This window comes from Oncorhynchus mykiss, chromosome 9 (genome assembly GCF_057628025.1).
Source record: "Oncorhynchus mykiss isolate SJ-2025 chromosome 9, ASM5762802v1, whole genome shotgun sequence".
Lineage (NCBI taxonomy): Eukaryota > Metazoa > Chordata > Actinopteri > Salmoniformes > Salmonidae > Oncorhynchus > Oncorhynchus mykiss.
Genome location: NC_143030.1, coordinates 74359809 through 74381790, shown reverse-complemented (window position 1 = coordinate 74381790; position 21982 = coordinate 74359809). Strand labels below are relative to the sequence as shown.

Genomic DNA, 21982 nt, shown 5'->3' with positions numbered 1-21982 from the left:
GTTTTAAAGTGAGTACAAAATTCTACTCTAGGCTGCAGTGAAAATGTCATCCCTTAAGATGGCACCGGAGAAGAAGACTGATGTTTTATGTGTCCCCAACCTATTGTGTTTTTTTGTTAGCTTCTTTGCGTTGTTTGTAACTTATTTTAAAACTTATTTCATACATAATGTCGCAGCTACAGTCTCTTATGACCGAAAATAACTTCTAGACATCAGGACTGCGATTACTCACCACGGACCATCAGAATCCTTTTTTTTCCTTTAACAAGTCTGATGAGCCCAAGGTGAATGATATACTGCTCTCCCGGGAACAGGCCCAGATCCTCGTGATTTGCGAAGAGAAGGTGGAGAAAAAGGGCGGGCTGCTTTCTGAGAATTCGTAGGCGATCGAATAAACCCCCGCTTCCTTCCATTCTGCTAGCAAACGTGCAATCTTTGGAAAATAAAATTGATTATCTACGTGGAAGATTAAACTACCAACGGGACATTGAAAACTGTATCTTATGCTTCACGGAGTCGTGGCTGAACGACGACACTATCAACATACAGCTGGCTGGTTATACGCTGTACCGGCAGGATAGAACAGCAGCGTCTGGTAAGACAAGGGGCGGTGGACTATGTATTTTTGTAAATAACAGCTGGTGCACGATATCTAAGGAAGTCTCGAGCTATTGCTCGCCTGAGGTAGAGTATCTCATGATAAGCTGAAGACCACACAATCTACCTAGAGAGTTTTCATCTGTACTTTTCGTAGATGTATACATACCACCACAGACTGATGCTGGCACTAAGACCGCATTGAATGAGCTGTATTCCGCCATAAGCAAAAAAGAAAACGCTCACCCAGAGGCGGCGCTCCTAGTAGCCGGGGACTTTAATGTAGGGAAACTTAAATCAATTTTTACCAATGTTAGATTCTGGGTTAAACATGATACATCAGAGACATGATACATCATAAGTAATACTATAGTATCTGAGGAGTAATATATTCATTTATTCACGATTCATTCAGGATTATCCGTAATCATGGAAGAATCCACATTATAAGGGAAAAGAAACACTTTAGGAAGTAAATGTAAACAAAGAGATGTACTCAAACCACTTATATTAAACATGTTCATTTAACTTAAAAACATCTCTATATTTAGTATTTTGATCGGCGACAAGGTCAATTTTAGCTATCGCCATAGTAACAACTGACGCCAGTGCGTCACTGGCAGGAATCAAGCAAATTGTCTGTGGTAATTGACTTTTCACGCGGAGAGTGAATGGAAGGGAGTGAGGTTAGGTGCAGACAATGAAGATGGCAACAACAATTCAAACATGAACTGTATGGCGTTCTAAATCCTAGTGTTTCCGTTCCCCTTTAATATAAAAGTGTTTAGAAACATTTCATTGTTAAAAAAAAGTGACATCAAAATGACACAATACATTATTTACCCTCAATTTCTACTGGGCACAAAATAATCTGAAACACAACCAAAACAAACAAGCATGTTGTAGTCATTGTGTGCTATGAATATGGGACCAAATACTTTACTGTATACTTTTTTATACACATATAGCACCAGTCAAGTTTGGACACACCTACCTATTCTCTACATTGTAGAATAATAGTGAAGACATCAAAACTTTGAAATAACACATATGGAATCATGTAGTAACCAAAAAGTACAAAATGTATTTTATATTTGAGATTCTTCAAAGTAGCCACCCTTTGTCTTGATGACAGCTTTCCACACTCTTGGCATTCACAGTATTGCAACAGTCCACTCCAGATAGGTATACTTAATAGTCAAAATGCAGGAGCAAATGCATTGCAGTTCATAAGTACTCGATTCATGTCTTACAGCCTTCTGGGTATCCGCATGCATTCATGGCACTTCATCTGAGTTTAGTGGATGCTGACTGTCAATCAGTTACAACATTACCAGGCACATTCTCTGCTGTTTCCACTCTGGAAAACAACAAGCAAACAAGTCAATCATTTAGTTAGTAATAGTATAAAGTAGGGCCGGGACGATAGCAGTATTGCAGTATCTTTCCAATGGGAAACAATTAACACACGAAGCAGGCCAAACTCTTTGGTACTTTAAAAACCTTCTGTATGTAAAATAATGTCTGTTAAAGCTTGGAAAATATATACATGTGACTGCATGACATAATGGTGTTTGTTTCCAACATTAGGGCTGTTTTCCTAAAGAAGTTAAATCAGCTTTGTGTTTTGTTTCATTGTCATAATACTGGTATCGTCCCAGCCCTAGTATAAAGTAATATGTTTACTCAGTTATTACTATGATAGTCTGAAATATTGAATCCAAATGGATGACATACAGGGAGTTACTGGTAGTTACTTGTTGATGTCCCGTTTCTTGCACAGGAACCTATGAGGTATTACACAAGTTAGGATCGCTATAGCAACTAAAACGGACTAAATGACAACATTGGATTCTTTATCCATAAAATTAACAGCATTTTTCACTAACTACAAATCATTTTTCAGGAAAAACTAACTTTGACAATGGATTTGATTTCATAACAATGTTATAAGAGGGTTTGTTTGTATTAAAACTTTGAATTACTAGGATTTGGATTTCAAAATATTTTAAACAAATAGAAAAGTTTAAATAGAATGACTTACCTCATAGAATTCATGCAGCTCTGAAAGTTCAGTAGAAATAGTCAGATAAATAGAGGCAAAACAAATTAGTTAACATGGTGAGGAAGGTATTAATGTAAAATAAATATCGACTGACCTCTCTTACGTTTAGCTGAAAACACAACACGAGTAATCAGATTAGTTGGGGTAAAAGACAACTCACCATGAGTTGCATGTTTATGTATTAGAATAGCAAGTTACATGACAATGACATGCCTTTAAAGAAGTGACTCATTAAATAGAGAAATAAAGTTAAATAAACAAAGGACTAACCTCTTGCCAGGTAGAAACCAAACAGTGCAGCAACTGTTAGGCCTAATAATAATATTGGATCTATTAGAGTGGTATGGATCCTTGGTGGCACTTTGTTACAAATAACATCTTGTCTAGAATGTCCATCTTCAGTCTTCACGCGTCCCATTGCTGCACAACTGCAGAGTAAGCAACACAAACACTTATTTAACTAGACAGGTCAACTACAGCATATTGTAACGTCAGGTTTTATATGGGTTAATGGTGAATCCATTTGAATTCATCACTTTTTGACAGCATTCCATTTAATTCAATTAAAACTTTCCGTACATATTTGCCTATAGAATAAGACATTATAAAGTTACCTTTTGGACCTTAATGCCAAAACATTCAGGAGATGAAGGTGCTCAAATTTGACCCATTTTGCAAACCCCACCATACCATGAGACATCCATGTCTTCATCACTGGGAAAGGTGCTCAAATTTGACCCATTTTGCAAACCCCACCATACCATGAGACATCCATGTCTTCATCACTGGGAAAGGTGCTCAAATTTGACCCATTTTGCAAACCCCACCATAACATGAGACATCCATGTCTTCATCACTGGAAAAGGTGCTCAAATTTGACCTATTTTGCAAACCCCACCATCCCATGAGACATCCATGTCTTCATCACTGGAAAAGATAAACGCTTGTGTTTGATATAATTTTAAAGCTTAAAAACAGGGTTGTTCAACTATTTAATCATTTCTTGAAAATAACGTTTTGATACCTACTGTGCCTCGTTTTTCCCCAAAAATTATAAAATAGTTTGAAACACCTGTTAGTAAGCTTTTTAAATTATATAAATCTCAACCATTTATCTTTTCCAGTGATGAAGACATGGATGTCTCATGGTATGGTTGTAAGGATCAAAACTGGTAGAGATGAGAAGCAGGTACAGGGAGAGAACATTTAATTATCAACGGACAAGAACACATAACGACATTAATGCTGACACAGGGAACAAACGGGGAAGCAGACAGTTATAGATGGGGAAATCAACAAAGGGAAGGAGTCCAGGTGAGTCCAATGAGAGCTGCTGCGCGTAATGATGGTGACAGGTGTGCGTAATGAATAATGAAGGGCAGCCTGGCGCCCTTGAGAACCAAAGAGGGAGAGCGGGAGCAGACGTGTGGGGTATACAAAATAGGTCAACACCTTTAATCTCTTGAATGTTTTGGCATTCAGGTTTTAAAAAAAGCCACTTTCTGAGCACTTCTACAATGTGTGAATATGTATGGAAGGTTTCATTTAAATCAAAAGGGGTGCTGTCAAAAAGTGAATTAATTCAAATGTTTTTACCCTGAAGCCAGCCTGTAATTATACTGTCAACCCAAATCTGGTTGCCAGAACTTAATTTATAGGATGCTATCAAAGCATCCTGCTTTCTGAAATGTAATATCATCAATGTCCCAATTTAAAAAAAGAAAACCTAAAGCAATTCAAGAAACTCTAGTACACAAACGATGACCTACTCAGTCCAAGCAGTGCAGTTCACACCATGTTGTGAGTAAAAGCCATGCTGACACTCCTCACACACGGTATCTGTTGTCTTTGTACCTATATGGTGAGAATAAACAATGTTATCATGTTCAAAAGTTAACGATTGTGGTGCTGGAGAAGTCAAAAATCACCTGAGGTATGACTTCACTACAAAAAGAAACCAGAGGGAAAAAACACCACCATCTATCTAGAGCCCACGTTATGTTCAGTTATTAGAATTATAATGTCCTGTACGATATTTAGCCTCTACTTCATACTTACCAGGTGATTTAGTACTCTGTCCCGGTGAACAGTGTGTATGTTCTACTGCAAGGCTACACTCAGAGTTGGATGAGTAGCTTCTACAGTAGTATCCATCTAGAACGTCGCAGACTGTGTTACTTGTTGGTTTGCACTCTGTCTGAGTGAACAGGCCCTGTCCTGGAAAATATCAGATTAATTTCAGTCAGAGGACTACTTATGAGAAGGCACATAATACCCTTTTCACACTAATGTGGTGACCTGAAGCGTAAGACACTGACTCAGATATCATCTTTTTTACATTGTACTTTCCAGTTGGTGGATGCAGAACCAAACCAGTGCCACACAACTCAGCTCAGCAGTGAAAAGGGTATGATGTGTACTGCTAAAAGGAAATATGGGAAGGTTTAGAAGAAATGTAAATGTACCTGGGTCACAGGGACTGCAGGGAAAGCACTTGGTTAGACCATTGGCCTCGTTCATGAAGGTCCCTCTGATACAGGGTATACAAGATGTGCTGGACTCCAATGTACAATCTCTCCGGACCACCAAGCCTAATCATAGAAAATACAACTTAACTTATTGAGACGTTACATATTTTATTTAAAAAGGTCAGTTTTCCACTTTACCAGTATGTAGTGAAAAAGATAAGAACGAGTCCTAAGAAAACGACACCCTATGATGTCATGGGGGGGGGGGTCATAAAAAATGTAAACACAAAGATGCAGAGAGCAGTGTTCCATGAAACATGCCTCTCATTTACAGCATGAGACTGAAATACTGTATTGTGAGATTGTAGGCTACCTCCCCTTTGTTTACTGTTAACGTATTTCTCCTACCCGTTGTGTGCAATTGTAAACAAAATCGTTTTTAAAGATGAAGCATTCATTTACATTACCTTTATTACACATTGGGCAGCACTGACCATCATTAGTTTTGTATTCTGCTGGACCACAATCCTTTCCAAATACAAGCACAAAATGAAAACCTGAAACGACATAAAATATATACAGGCTAAGTGGCAGTCTGTTAAGCCATGGTCACATTGGCAGTTTGAAGTGACTCAAATACAATTTTTTTGGCATATCCAATTATAATCTGTTCTTCATCCTGCAGTCTAAACAGCCAAAAAGCACATGGTATCAGATATTTCAGGACACATTTCAAGTCAGATACAAATCTGTGACTTGTGTCTGAATGTTCAAATCTGATTTATTTCAAGTTGTTTTTAGACAAATTTTCGCATATCTTGTCATATCTTGCTAGCTACTCTGACAGTTTGACAAGAACATGTGGTAGCTAATTATCTTCAAAATTGGGCTCCCAAGTGGCGCAGCGGTCTAAGGCACTGCATCTCAGTGGTAGAGGCGTCACTACAGACACCCTGGTTCGAATCCAGGCTGTATCACAACCGGCTGTGATTGGGAGTCCCATAGGGCGGCGCACAATTGGCCCAGCGTTATCTGGGTTTGGCCGGTGTAAGAATTTGTTCTTAACTGACTTGCCTTGTTAAATAAAGCTTTTTAAAAAAGTGTGAATGTGCAAGATAGCTAAACAGGTACCTAGCTAGTTTTGGCCAAAAAGGACAATTTTGAAAGTTGGATTATCCTTTGAGGCTTTAAAAGTGTTTTTACACTATGATTTTGAACATTCAAAGCAACTGTGAAACTTCCATGGCGACACATTGTTGTCATCACCTTAGGTTGTTACATAACTTCTGAGTGATGGGAAGCAGGAGCACCACCACCAATCAGCCTAAACCACTACGCACACCATAGAAATAAGAATGAATAGAACAGACTTTGAAGCTCTAACCCTGGCAATTGACTGGTAAACTCATGGGTACACTTGCGATGGCTTCCTGGTATTGTGATGGAATAATTTTCATAACATTGTGGAATGTTTTATCAACTGATGCTGGATTGCCATGGTAATGTAGAGCGTTAATTAAAATAATGCTAACTGATGTGACTCATGCAATGGCATTTATTTCTTTGCAAGATGGCTGCCATTCCACCCATTATTCCATCATTGACTTGAATGGAAACGCCCTTTCTATCCGTTCTTATTTCTATGGCGCACACACGCCTGTCATTACTATGGTAACTAGCGTAGCCATGTCGGAAAATGACAGCTTTCTGACTCTAAAGCACATCCGAATTAGTCATTTGTATCTTAGTGTTTGGACAGTCACTGTTCCTAAACGTATTCATAGTCATGCCACGCCCTTGACAATAGCACAAACCGTCAGGAAGGTATAATTAAAACGCCATTTATAACTAACTTTACCCAACTAATACATGGAAATCTACTGGACAACATCGATCTAGACGTCGAGTCAAGAGAGTATTTACACTAAAATTCAAATCTGCATCTACACTTGCCAAGTTTGACCTGAAAAGAGCGACCTACACTTGTGACCGAGGTAAAGCCAGTTTCAAGTTGGATATTCGACAGATATTCACACTTTCCAACCTCAATAGCTTTCAAACCACTTGAGCCACAGACTCCTAATAAGTGTCATGATGTTGGTTAAAATTGTGCACAACATTGCACAGGTCTTATTTTCACAATTTGGACATTAATTCGCTTTCCAAAGCTAATAAAAATATGGAAATGTGAGCAGCATTTTGTATTCCGAGTTGAATTAGTTTGGAAGCATAAACAAAGTACTAACTTCAAAATGTCCACTGACTACCCTTCTATATTGCACACCCTTTAGTTTGTCCATTTTCATCTCACACGATTTTACATAATTTTTTCTAACTTTGTGAATTTCAATGGCTCCTTGGTCGTGTGATCTACTGACCTCAAAACTACTTTCAGAATGTCCACATTATAAATGCACAAGGCGAGACCCAAAGACAATCACAAGGACAGGTGAACCAGATCAGGGTGTGGCACACGGACTGGCGGAGACAGGCGCCGCGAGGCATCCAGTGTGGTAACAGGATCAATCCCGGAGAAGCTGGCGGGAGCCCCGGGGAGAGTTCTCTTTTCTAAGTGGAGGGCAGAGCACCCTGGAATGGGTTTGCACCGAGAGGGGCCCAAGCCCTGGAAAGCGTTGTGGTTTTGGCAGCGTCTGGTGAGCTCTCCCTGGCCCTTGAAAATCCGGGGGAGAGGTTATAAATCTCACACCGGGCCGTACCCATATCCGCAGCAGGTCTCCAAGGTGAACAGACTCTGGCATGTTAGAACAATGTAGGTAAGGGAAGTTGGCAAAAAAGATCTGTAACTTCGGGACAAGGATTGGCTCTAAGGGCTGGGTCAGTTGGGCTGGGCTCGAGTCTAGGGGAGCAGTCGCTCCATCGCCCTCCTCTCACCACGATTGTAAGTTTGTTGTGCGGCCCATCTCGCGGTGTCTCGTGTGTGGTCTCGCAAGCGGCTGCATGCGGGGGTTCGTCGAGGTGGTGTCCGTTGGTGGGCCGAAGGCGGACCGGTGGGGGGTTGAATCCGGTGGTTGGCGGCGGCAACTCTGGACGTGCGTCAGGCCCTTCTCGTGGATCTCACCAGCTACGGCGCTTGCCGGCCCCACACATTGTAGGTGGGGAGGTCTCCTCTACGCTCACTAGACTTGAGGCGGAGACTAAACCCATTGGCCTCACAGTGATAGGGCATTGCATGGATCTGGCTCATGCCCTACGAAGTGGGGAGAGGCATCTCCAGCTTGTCTTTAAAAAAAAAAATGTATTTTACCTTTATTTAAATTAGGCAAGTCAGTTAAGAACAAATTCTTATTTTCAATGACGGCCTAGGTTAAGTGGGTTAACTTGCCTGTTCAGGGGCAGAACGACAGATTTGTACCTTGTCAGCTCAGGGGTTTGAACTTGCAACCTTCTGGTTACCTTCTGGTTACATGTGACCTGGTCCAACGCTCTAACCACTAGGCTACCCTGCCGCTCCTGCTGTCTGGGGAGGGAGTCCTAGATCTTATGTGGATAGTACCATCCACGTCCATTGATTTGCTGCGGAACCATAAAACGGACAGAAGAAGCCTAGGTTCCCACTGGGCACGGATCACTGAATGTCAACTTGATGAAATTCAAAGGAGCGTACCCACCTGTCGCGGTCGCACTCAAATCACCCGTGGGGTGACTGTGACCCCTCATGTCAAAGTGAGGAATATCGATGAAGCGCTGGTAAAGGTGGTTCCTATGCTTCTGTCCCAGAGGACTGACTGGGCAAGCAAATGATTGAAAGGGGATGATTATTTTCTGTTGCTTCTTCCCACACCCAGTTGATGGTGCCGCTAGATACTGCAAGGGGTATTTGGATTGCGCTGGCACTTGATGTCGATTGGGTTTCAAAAAGCAGTTAAAGTCTGCAGAAAGTTAGTAGCGGCAACTGAAGTGCAGTTTTTAAAACAGAAAAGTCTCTGATGATACCACCGGGCGTGGCTGGGGGCAGCACTGAGGCTGAGGAAGTTGGGTTGGGGACTTAGTCTCTGAGCGGATAAAAGCAGGTGGGTCACCAGGTGCACAGAGGTTGTTTCAGGTTACCAGATGCACAAGGAGGCCTCCATCAAGGCGGGAGCCACTCCAAGTCCAAGCACGTGGTTCCTGACAGCGGGACTATAGACGTCTTAGTAATTCCAGGGAGTAAGCTATACTCTAAGGGAGAGGGGTGTTGACTGGGTAGGGAGAGTAGGTGTGGAGGCCTGGAGGTCTGTAGTTCCAGGGAGTAAGCTATACACTCTCAGGCCCAGGGAGAGGGCAGGCAGGCAGGCAGGGAGTATAGGCCTAGAGGCCAGGAGTCAGAGGTCACCAGGTCAATGGGGGCCTGCCTGGAGGTCAGGAAGGCCCCAGGGAGAAAACCCAAGTGAATAGGTGAGTGAGTGACTGTCCTTCAGGGGAGCAGAGAAGGCAAATTAAATGTAAAATCGTGTGAGATGAAAATGGACAAACTAAAGGGTTTGTAATGTGTAGGCCCACTGAGTGTACATTCAGAACCTTGTTTGAAGTCAGTAGGTCACATGACCAAGGAGCTACGGAAATTAGAAACATTGAAAAACATTAAATTAATGTAAAATTGCGTGAGATGAAAATTGACAAACTAAAGGGTGTGCAATATAGAAGGGTAGTCAGAGGACATTCTGAACCTAGTTTGAGGTTCATGACCAAGGAGCTATTGAAATTAGAAACATTGAAAATTAATGTGAGATGAAAATTGGCAAACTAAAGAGTGTGTGATGTGTAGGGCCACTGAGTGTACATTCTGAACCTTGTTTGAAGTCAGTAGGTCACATGACCAAAGAGCTATTGAAATTCTAACATTTAAATCAATCATTTTAAATAGTGTGAGATGTAAATCGACCAAAAAAAAGAAGGTGTGTGCAATGTGTGTCTATACCATTGGGTTAGCTAGAACCAGTTAACATTTTAGGAGTAATTGAAATATGACAAATTAGATTTGTCACTATGTTGACGGTCCCTAACTGCTGTTGGTGGACATAAGGAAAACTACAGGCGAATATTAGTCGAATATCCAACCTGAAACTGATTTTTACCTCGGTCACTTGTGTAGTTGGAAGCTCCGTTATCTATTTCGGGTCCGAAACGTCAGGTGAGTACGCTAGACTAATTTCCGAGTAACTCTGAATACAAGGCTGTCATAAAAATGCAACTTAATCAACATTTGGGATTTTGGTAGTAATTTTATGGCTCTGTCATTATCAGCTTGAAACTTCTGAATGTGCGCACGACTTCCAAGTCTCCACCCTAACCTTATTTTAATCTAATCAATCTAGTTTAGATAATGTAAAAAATATTGTGGTAGCTATACATGCCGACCATTTTTAGGGTTTAACTTGATGCTGCTAGGCAAGTAAGGATTCAACACCGATGAAAGCATCATCTTTGCATTCAACATATTTGGCAACATGCACGCACGCACGCACATGGTTGCGAAGTTAGTAGCTAATACTGTAGTACAGTAGCTTGCTGATCCCATTTGGGGGGTAGCTAGAATCACCAATTTGATATTTGGACTAACACGATTTGATTTTAATTGGGACATTAGCTGAGAACCAACTGTATCTAGCAAACTTACAAAGGAGGATACTGTTCAGACGGAAGGCATACCATTTTCACTTGCTGACTTCACTAATACTGTAGTAGCTAGCTAACGTTTGCTGATCCCATTTTGGGGGGTAGCTAGAATCACCAATTTGATAGTTGGACTAACATTACTTGATTTTCATTAGGTCAGTAACTTTAGCTAAAATAGCCGGCTAGCTAGATACAGTTCGCTAATTTACCAAGGAGGAAATACTGTTCAGATTGAAGGCATTACATTTTCACATGCTGACTTTGCTAATAACGTTACTCTAGTAGATAGCTAAAGTTTGCTGATTTACATATTGAGGGTAGCTAGAATCACCATCTTGATAGTTGGACTAACATTATTTGATTCTCATTAGGACAGTAGCTAAGGACTTCGGACGTAGTTAAGGATTTAGCTAGATACAGTTCGTTAACTTACCAAGGAGGAAATACTGTTCAGACGGAAGTCTACGTAACGTTAGTAACATTTTCACTTGCTGAAGAAAAAATGTCTACGCTCTCTACATTGACGATAGGTTAAACGTTACAGATACTTTAAAAACAAATAAGTGTAACGTTAAATTAATAAGTGCTGTAGTTTCAGTTGAATATCCTCTGCGGGCAGCAAAAGCGCACCGCTCTCAACTGGTTTTGGCACGAAGCCGCTCAACGGAAAAATGTCATCCGTAGCCGGTAGGGTAGGAAAGACGTTTCAACTTGTGATATCTAGAACAAGCAACAATGGTATTGAAAAAGTTTGGTCCAACTTCGTGGTTAGTTAATTTTTATTTAACTTGGCAAGTCAGTTAAGAACTCATTCTTATTTTACAATGACGACCTAGGAACAGTGTGTTAACTGCCTTGCCCAGGGGCAGAATGGCAGATTTTTTTACCTTGTCAGCTCAGGGATTTGATCCAGCAACATTTTGGTTACTGGCTCAACGCTTTAACCACTAGGCTACCTCAGTAAACAATGGACCTGATCGGACAGTTCAGAGCTTCTGCTCTTTTCCGTCCATAAGAAACCAATGGATTGGTGGAAGAGGCAGGGCAGGCCAGGAGCAAGGAAGGACGCTACCTGCCGCTCCAGGCTATTTATGATGGCCAATTCAGTAATCATGCACAGTTTGCGTCAGGAGCGTAGGCATGAGTGTGCTTGGGTGGACACAGGCCCACCCACTGGGGAGTCAGGCCCACCCAATCAGATTGAGTGAAAACAAAATGAATGTAAGTGAAAATCTGAAAAATATATATGCAAACTTTATTAAAAAAAATATGGGAAAACAGGATTTTTCACACAGCATGCGTTTTCTTTGCTGGGCAGGCCGTTTGGGAAATGTTGGGCAAAGTTAGAGTATATCCAATTCTCCACTACCACCACTGTGTTAAGAATTTGCTAAATGTTTGACATGTTATGAATTCTAGCTAGGTGGCTAAGGTTAGCTAGGGGTAAGGTTAAGTTTAGGAGTTAGGTTAAAGGGTTAAAGGGTTAGGGAAGAGTTAGCTAACTAAGTTAAGTAGTTGGAAAATAGCTACTAAAAAAGTACTTGAGAATACTAAAGTTGTTTGTGATGAGATTTGAACTCGCAACCTTTGGTCTTAAGTAACCATCTATCTTATGTAACCATATGCAACATAGCATATACTGACTGAGTGTCCTGGATTTACGTTTACTATGTTACATCTAGTGTATGAGACCAGGCTGAATTATTGCTAAACCTAGCATATTTCTACAATTTATTTTTGAAAAATGATTTTAAACCTAACCTTAACCATATACTTAACCTATACTTACCAAAAAGCATATTTTTGAGAGACAATCATGTGGCGATAGCTCGCAAATCAAGCGAGTCAGGGTCACAAACATCAGGTCTACCCTTTCAAAAAAGGGCCATGGAGATGTTGTGGGATCATCTGTTTGTTACATTTTAGGGTTTCAGGCCATCTATCAAGGTCATGGTCCTATTTTTTCATCTGGACACCACAAAACAAATGTGCCAGCCTCCAACATTTATAAATGTAGTCTAGATCACATTTATCATGTAGTGGACAGAAATTGTGGAGTAGGTACAGGGGACACAGGAAGTACTTGTAAATTCTGTACAGTGTTTATGTACCCGGTTTCCTGTGGGATAAAGGTCAGTGTCATGGATTGATTGGTATTGAAATGTATTTTCTTCATAATAATCCATATAGTATACAGAGCTGGTCCTTACCTGGTGAACACATAGGACAGCATTCAATACCTGTTCTGTACTCTGCTCTACCACATGCAATAGAGCGCTGAATGTTTAGAAGTGGAACACAAAATGAACACATTACCACGGTTGAAAAACGATATACACACCAATGATGTGTATAAACCCAGGATGACTGACGGTGTGCTGAATTGAGCCACCACACAGCCATTTTGGTAAAGATTTTGGAAGCTATAGACATTTTTGACAAGTAGCCTATATTCTATTACAGACACCTTATTGCATACTTAGACAATATATTGTGTGAACTAAACAAAAAAATTATAACCTATTTCTTAAAGGAAATATTTTTTTAGTACTAATATTACTGACCCCACTTCAACAAAGAAATACTAAAATACAAGTAATTTCGTTCTTGAAACATTTTAATGTAAAATGCCATTAATTCCTATGGAAGACTGCTTCTTCTGAGGAGTACCACCAATATGGCGGCCGGTGGCTTCAGACTCTGGCCAATACATAGCATCAGCTATACGGTGCATTCGGGAAGTATTCAGACCCCGTCCCTTTTCCACATTTTATGATACAGCCTTATTCTAAAATGGATTAAATCATTTTATCCCCTCATCTATCGACACACAATACCCAATAATGACAAAGCCAAAACAGGCTTTTATTTAATTTTTATTTCACCTTTATTTAACCAGTTTTAAGCTAGTTCGGAACAAGTTCTCATTTACAACTGCGACCTGGCCAAGATAAAATAAAGCAGTGCGACACAAACAAGAACACAAAGTTACACATTGAATAAACAAGCGTACAGTCAATAACACAATAGGAAAAAAATAAAGTCTATATACAGTGTGTGCAAATGGTGTGAGGACGTAAGGCAATAAATAGGCCATAGTAGCGAAGTACTTACAATTTAGCAGATTAACACTGGAGTGATAGATGAGCAGATGATGATGTGCAAGTAGTGATACGGGTGTGCAAAAGAGCAAAAAAAGAGCATAAAAACATTATGGGGATGAGTCGGTACATTGGGTAGATTGTGTGGGCTATTTCCAGATGGACTATGTACAGCTGCAGCGATCGGTTAGCTGCTCAGTTAGCTGATGTTTAAAGTTAGTGAGGGAAATATAATTCTCCAGCTACAGCGATTTTTGCAATTCACTCCAGTCACTGGCAACAGGGAACTGGAAGGAAAGGAGGCCAACGCAGGTGTTGGCTTTGGGGATGACCAGTGAGATATACCTGCTGGAGTGCGTGCAACGGGTGGGTGTTGTTATCGTGACCAGTGAGCTGAGATAAGGCGGAGCTTTACCTAGCATAGACTTATAGATGACCTGGAGCCAGTGGGTCTGGCGACAGATACAGTGTGGTAAAAAAGTATTTAGTCAGCCACCAATTGTGCAAGTTCTCCCACTTAAAAAGATGAGAGAGGCCTGTAATTTTCATCATAGGTACACTTCAACCATGACAGACAAAATGAGAGAGACAAAATCCAGAAAATCACATTGTATGATTTTTTATGAATTTATTTGCAAATTATGGTGGAAAATAAGTATTTGGTCAATAACAAAAGTTTATCGCAATACTTTGTTATATACCCTTTGTTGGCAATGACACAGGTCAAACATTTTCTGTAAGTCTTCACAAGGTTTTCACACACTGTTGCTGCTATTTTGGCCCATTCCTCCATGCAGATCTCCTCTAGAGCAGTGATGTTTTGGGGCTGTTGCTGGGCAACACGGACTTTCAACTCCCTCCAAAGATTTTCTATGGGGTTGAGATCTGGAGACTGGCTAGGCCAATCCAGGACCTTGAAATGCTTCTTACGAAGCCACTCCTTTGTTGCCCGGGTGGTGTGTTTGGGATCATTGTCATGCTGAAAGACCCAGCCACGTTTCATCTTCAATGCCCTTGCTCATGGAAAGAGGTTTTCACTCAATCTCACGATACATGGCCCCATTCATTCTTTCCTTTACACGGATCAGTCGTCCTGGTCCCTTTGCAGAAAAACAGCCCCAAAGCATGATGTTTCCACCCCCATGCTTCACAGTAGGTATGGTGTTCTTTGGATGCAACTCGGCATTCTTTGTACTCCAAACACGACGAGTTGAGTTTTTACCAAAAAGTTATATTTTGGTTTCATCTGACCATATGACATTCTCCCAATCTTCTTCTGGATCATCCAAATGCTCTCTAGCAAACTTCAGACGGGCCTGTACATGTACTGGCTTAAGCAGGGGGACACGTCTGGCACTGCAGGATTTGAGTCCCTGGCGGAGTAGTGTGTTACTGATGGTAGGCTTTGTTACTTTGGTCCCAGCTCTCTACAGGTCATTCACTAGGTCCCCCCGTGTGGTTCTGGGATTTTTGCTCACTGTTCTTGTGATCATTTTGACCCCACAGGGTGAGATCTTGCGTGGAGCCCCAGATCGAGGGAGATTATCAGTGGTCTTGTATCTCTTCCATTTCCTAATTATTGCTCCCACAGTTGATTTCTTCAAACCAAGCTGCTTACCTATTGCAGATTCAGTCTTCCCAGCCTGGTGTAGGTCTACAATTTTGTTTCTGGTGTCCTTTGACAGCTCTTTGGTCTTGGCCATAGTGGAGTTTGGAGTGTGACTGTTTGAGGTTGTGGACAGGTGTCTTTTATACTGATAACAAGTTCAAACAGGTAACGAGTGGAGGACAGAGGAGCCTCTTAAAGAAGAAGTTACAGGTCTGTGAGAGCCAGAAATCTTGCTTGTTTGTAGGTGACCAAATACTTATTTTCCACCATAATTTGCAAATAAATTCATTAAAAATCCTACAATGTGATTTTCTGGATTTTTTTTCTCATTTTGTCTGTCATAGTTAAAGTGTACCTATGATGAAAATTACAGGCCTCTTCCATCTTTTTAAGTGGGAGAACTTGCACAATTGGTGGCTGACTAAATACATTTTTGCCCCACTGTATGTAGCGAGGGCCAGCCGACTACAGCATACAGGTCGCAGTGGTGGGTGGTATAAGGGGCTTTGGTAACAAAACGGATGGCACTGTGATAGACTGCATCCAGTTTGCTGAGTAGAGTATTGAAAGTTATTTTGTAGATGACATCGCCAAAGTCGAGGATCGGTAGGATAGTCAGTTTTACGAGGGTATGTTTGGCAGCATGAGTGAAGGAGGCTTTGTTTGCGAAATAGAAAGCCAATTCTAGATTTATTTTGGATTGGAGATGTTTAATGAGTCTGGAAGGAGAGTTTACAGTCTAGCCAGACACCTAGCTATGTGTAGTTGTCCACATATTCTAGGTCATAACCGTCGAGAGTAGTGATGCTAGTCGGGCGGGTGGGTGTGGGCAGCGAACGGTTGAAAAGCATGCATTTGGTTTTACTAGTTTAAGAGCAGTTGGAGGCCAGGGAAGGAGTGTTGTATGGCATTGAAGCTTGTTTGGAGGTTAGTTAACACAGTGTCCAAAGAAGGGCCAGATGTATACAGAATGGTGTCGTCTGCGTAGAGGTGGATCGGGGAATTAACCGCAGTAAGAGCGACATCGTTGATATATACAGAGAAGAGAGTCGACCCGAGAATTTAACCCAGTGGTACCCCCATAGAGACTGCCAGAGGTCCGTATAACAGGCCCTCCGATTTGACACACTGAACTCTGCCTGCGAAGTAGTTGGTGAACCAGGCTAGGCAGTCATTTGAGAAACCAAGGCTATTGAGTCTGTGATTGACAGAGTCGAAAGCCTTGGCCAGGTCTATGAAGACGGCTGCACAGTACTGTCTTTTATCGATTGAGGTTATGATATCGTTTAGTACCTTGAGCGTGGCTGAGGTGCACCCATGACCAGCTCAGAAACCGGATTGCACAGCGGAGAAGGTACGGTGGGATTTGAAATGGTCAGTGACTTGGCTTTCGAAGAATTTAGAAAGGCAGGGCAGGGTGGTTATAGGTCTTAAACAGTTTGGGTCTAGAGTGTCACCCCCGTTTAAGAGGGGGATGACCGCGGCAGCTTTCCAATCTTTAGGGATCTTGGACGATACGAAAGAGAGGTTGAACAGACTGGTAATAGGGGTTGCAACAATAGTGGCGGATAGGTTTAGAAAGAGAGGGTCCAGATTGTGTAGCCCAGCTGATTTGTACGGGTCCAGGTTTTGCAGCTTTTTCTGAACATCTGCTATCTGGATTTGGGTGAAGGAGACGCTGGGGAGGCTCGGGCAAGTAGCTGCGGGCGGTGCGGAGCTGTAGGCCAGGGGTTGGGGTTACCAGGAGGAAAGCATGACCAGCCGTAGAGGAATTTTTATTGAAATGTTTAATTATCGTGGATTTATCGGTGGTGACCGTGTTACCTAGCCTCAGTGCAGTGGGCAGCTGGGAGGAGGTGCTCTTCTTCTCCATGGACTTTACAGTGTCCAAAAACTTTTTGGAGTTAGAGCTACGGGATGCAAATTTCTGTTTGAAAAAGCTAGCCTTTGCTTTCCTAACTGACTGTGTGTATTGGTTCCTGACTTCCCTGAACTATTGCATATCACGGGGACTATTTGATGCTATTGCAGTCCGCCAAAGGATGTTTTTGTTCTGGTCAAGGGCAGTCAGGTCTGGAGTGACCTGCAATCTACTGCAGAGATACAGTAGCTTGTCATACTTTCCAGGTCTATGCCCAAACAGTTTGAAAGGGGCATGCTTATTTAAGATGGTGAGGAAATTACTTTTAAAGAATGACCAGGCATCCTCGACTGACGGGATGAGGTCAATATCCTTCCAGGATACCCGGGCCAGGTCGATTAGAAAGGCCTGCTCACAGAAGTGTTTTAGGGAGCGTTTGACAGTGATGAGGGGTGGTCGTTTGACCACGGACCCATAGCAGATGCAGGCAATGAGGCATGATCGCTGAGATTCTGATTGAAAACAGCAGAGGTGTATTTGGTCAGGAAAATATCTATGAGGGTGCCCATGTTTACAGATTTAGGGTTGTACCTGGTGGTTTCCTTGATAATTTGTGTGAGAATGAGGGAATCTAGCTTAGATTGTAGGACTGCTGGGGTGTTAAGCATTTCCCAGTTTAGGTCACCTAACAGAACGAACTCTGAAGATAGATGGGGGGCAATCAATTCACATATGGTGTCCAAGGCACAGCTGGGAGCTGAGGGGGGTCCATAACAGGCGGCAACAGTGAGAGACTTATTTCTGGAGAGATTAATTTTAAAAATTAGAAGCTCGAACTGTTTGGGCATAGACCTGGAAAGTATGACAGAACTTTGCAAGCTATCTCTGCAGTAGATTGCAACTCCTCCCCCTTTGGCAGTTCTATCTTGACGGAAAATGTTGCAGTTGGGTATGGAAATCTCAGAATTTTTGGTGGCCTTCCTGAGCCGGGATTCAGACACGGCAAGGACATCAGGGTTGGTGGAGTGTGCTAAAGCAATGAGTAAAACAAACTAAGGGAGGAGGCTTCTGATGTTAACATGCATGAAACCTTTTTGATTACATAAGTCAACAAATGAAAGTGCCTGGGGACACACATGGCCTGGGTTAGCCTCCACATCACCCGAGGAACAGAGGAGGAGTAGGATGAGGGTATGGCTAAAGGGAAGCAAAACTGGTTGTTTAGTGCGTTGGAGACAGAGAATAAAAGGAGCAGATTTCTGGGCGTGGTAGAATAGATTCAGGGCATAATTTGCAGACAGGGGTATGGTGGGGTGCGGGTACAGTGGAGGTAAGCCCAGGCACTGAGTGATGATAAGAGAGGTGCTGGTTATACTGGGTGAGGTCACCGCATGTGTGGCAGGTGGGACAAAGGAGGTATCTAAGGCATGTACAGTGGGACTAGGGGCTCCGCAGTAAACTAAAACAATGATAACTATCCTAAACAACAGTATACACGGCATATTGACATTTGAGAGAGACATAAAGCAGGCATAAAGCAATCAGGTGTTGATTGGGAGAGCTAGCTAAGACAACAACGGGTAAGACGACAACAGCTAATCAGCTGAGACGACAACAGGTATAATGGCGATGAATGGGCAGAGAGGGTCGGTTAACTACACACAGGGCCTGAGTTTGGGGCTAGGGCCGACAGATAAATTAAGTAGAAGTCGACCGATTAATCGTAATGGACGATTAATTTGGGCCGATTTCAAGTTTTCATAACAATCAGAAATCTGTATTTTTGGGCCGATTTAATTTTTAAAATATTTGTTATATATACCTTTATTTAACTAGGCAAGTCAGTTAAGAACACATTCTTATTTTCAATGATGGCCTAGGAATGGTGGGTTAACTGCCTCGTTCAGGGGCAGAATGACAGATTTTCACCTTGTCAGCTCGGAGGATCCAATCTTGCAACATTACAGTTAACTAGTGCAACGCAATAACAACCTGCCTCTCTCTCGTTGCACTCCACAAGGAGACTGACTGCCTGTTACGCGAATGCAGTAAGCCAAGGTAAGTTGCTAGCTAGCATTAAACTTATCTTATAAAAAATAATCAATCATAATCACTAGTTAACTACACATGGTTGATGATATTACTAGATATTATCTAGCGTGTCCTGCGTTTCATATAATCTGACTGAGCATACAAGCCTACAAGTATCTAAGTATCTGACTGAGCGGTGGTAGGCAGAAGCAGGCACGTAAACATTCATTCAAACAGCACTTTCGTGCGTTTTGCCAGCAGCTCTTCGTTGTGCGTCAAGCATTGCGCTGTTTATGACTTCAAGCCTATCAACTCCCGAGATGAGGCTGGTGTAACCGAAGTGAAATGGCTAGCTAGTTAGCGCGCGCTAATAGCGTTTCAAACGTCACTCGCTCTGAGCCTGTGGTTGTTCCCCTTGCTCTGCATGGGTAACGCTGCTTCGATGGTGGCTGTTGTCGTTGTGTTGTTGGTTCGAGCCCAGGGAGGAGCGAGGAGAGGGACGGAAGCTATACTGTTACACTGGCAATACTAAAGTGCCTATAAGAACATCCAATAGTCAAAGGTTAATGAAATACAAATGGTATAGAGGTAAATAGTCCTATAATTCCTATAATAACTACAACCTAAAACTTCTTACCTGGGAATATTGAAGACTCATGTTAAAAGGAACCACCAGCTTTCATATGTTCTCATGTTCTGAGCAAGGAACTGAAACGTTAGCTTTCTTACATAGCACATATTGCACTTTTACTTTCTTCTCCAACACAGGCTAACTCATGCATAGAAACACGTAATCGGGTCTAACTTTCGTCTCAAGACGATCTGCGCATGTGCAAGCCGTCAAATCAAAGACACTTTCGATATAAAGTAGTTTTTGACAAAACGTGTCAGTTTATCACTTTCACTAGGTTGGAGTAATAACATGTTCAACTAAAGACATTAGCTCCAATCTAGATTGTGCCTTTAGATTGAGATAATTTACAACGAAGAAGGAATTCTTCTCTAATCGATTTCTCAAACCCTGGCCTGGGGCCTCATTTATAAACTGTGCATATGTACAAAACGGACCATAAAACATGCGTGTGTCAGTTTTCAAGCAAAAGTTGGCATTTTATAAAAACTGAATTTGACATGAAAATGTGCTCATCTTCTCACAAACTTTAGACCATGCTTATTAAGCACAGTTTCTAGTAATTGAAGTTTAGCATTGGAAACAGGCAAGTAGACTAGTATTTTGTATATGATGGAGAGGCTTATTCAAAAAAATAAACAGGTTAATAACAAGATGCAATAATTTGCCATGAATGTGAAGAGAGGAAGACTATTTAGTTAATCTTTACATTTCAAAATAAAGTGAAGTGGAAATATCTAGGAGCAACAACGGCTCAGCTGCGAAGTGGTAGGCCACACAAGCTCACAGAACAGGACCGCAGAGTGCTGAAGTGCATAGCATAGCACAGCCTGTCCTCTGTTGCAACACTCACTACTGAGTTACAAACTGCCTCTGGAAGCAACTTCAGTACAATAACTGTTTGTCGGGAGCTTCACAAAATGGGTTTCCATGGCCGAGCACCAGCCTAATATCACCATGCACAATACGTCGGACTCTGGAGCAGTGGAAATGCGTTCTCTGGAGTTATTAATCAAGCTTCACCATCTGGCAGTCCCGACGGACAAATCTGGGTTTGGCGGATGCCAGGAGAACGCTACCTGCCCCAATGCATAGTGCCAACTGTTAAGATTGGTGGAGGAGGAATAATGGCCTGGGACTGTTTTTTTTTACATGGTTCAGACTCCTTACTTCCAGTGAAGGGAAATCTTAACACTACAGCATACAATGACAGTCTAGACAATTCTGTGCTTCCAACTTTGTGGCAACAGTTTGGGGAAGAACCTTTCCTGTTTCAGCATGACAAATGCCCCTGTGGACAAAGCGAGGTCCGTACAGAAATGTTTTGTCGAGATCGGTGTGGAAGAACTTGACTGGCCTGCATAGAGCCCTGACCTCAACCCCATCGAACACCTTTGGGATGAATTGGTACGCTGACTGCAAGCCAAGCCTAATCACCCAACATCAGTGCCCGACCTCACTATTGCTCTTGTGGCTGAATGGAAGCAAGTCCCTGCAGCAATGTTCCAACATCTAGTGGAAAGCCTTCCCAGAAGAGTGGATGCTGTTATAGCAGCAAAGGGGGGACCAACTCCATATTAATGCACATGAGTTTGAAACAAGATGTTCGACAAGCAGGTGTCCACATAATTTTGGTCATGTAGAGCATGTCACAGCCGTTTAAATGGTACAATGACTCTCTACAACAGGGGTTCCCAAACTGTTTCAGTCAGGCCCCCAGTCCAACATTGGGGTACATCTCACGCCCACGTCTAATTCTATGGGCACAAGCACTGTTCATGACACAAACTGTTCACACCCCTCTTGTTGGTGTAGAGAATTTAGCAGGTTTAAAGCATATTTCCAGCAATTCTATGCATTTTGTCACAGGGTGCAGAGAACATTTTGCTGTTTTAAAAAGTAATTTTCTTGCAATTCTATACATTTTGCCATGTCTAATGTGTATTCATGTTATCTTTGAGTGTCTCAAACACTACAACAAAATCTATGGGCTACAAAACCTA

General features: G+C 42.0%; 1 protein-coding gene across 1 annotated transcript; it reads right to left on the bottom strand.

Annotated features, from left to right (window-relative positions):
- Positions 1 to 2954: 2954 nt before the first annotated feature.
- On the bottom strand, positions 2955 to 11406 carry tnr5 (Tumor necrosis factor receptor superfamily member 5; the record flags this gene model as incomplete). Its single annotated transcript, NM_001165184.1, is given in 6 exon segments — positions 2955 to 3090; positions 4432 to 4516; positions 4721 to 4879; positions 5128 to 5253; positions 5598 to 5687; positions 11180 to 11406. Coding segments are annotated over 6 exon segments (645 nt in total), but the record flags the coding sequence as incomplete, so codon positions are not given.
- Positions 11407 to 21982: the final 10576 nt, after the last annotated feature.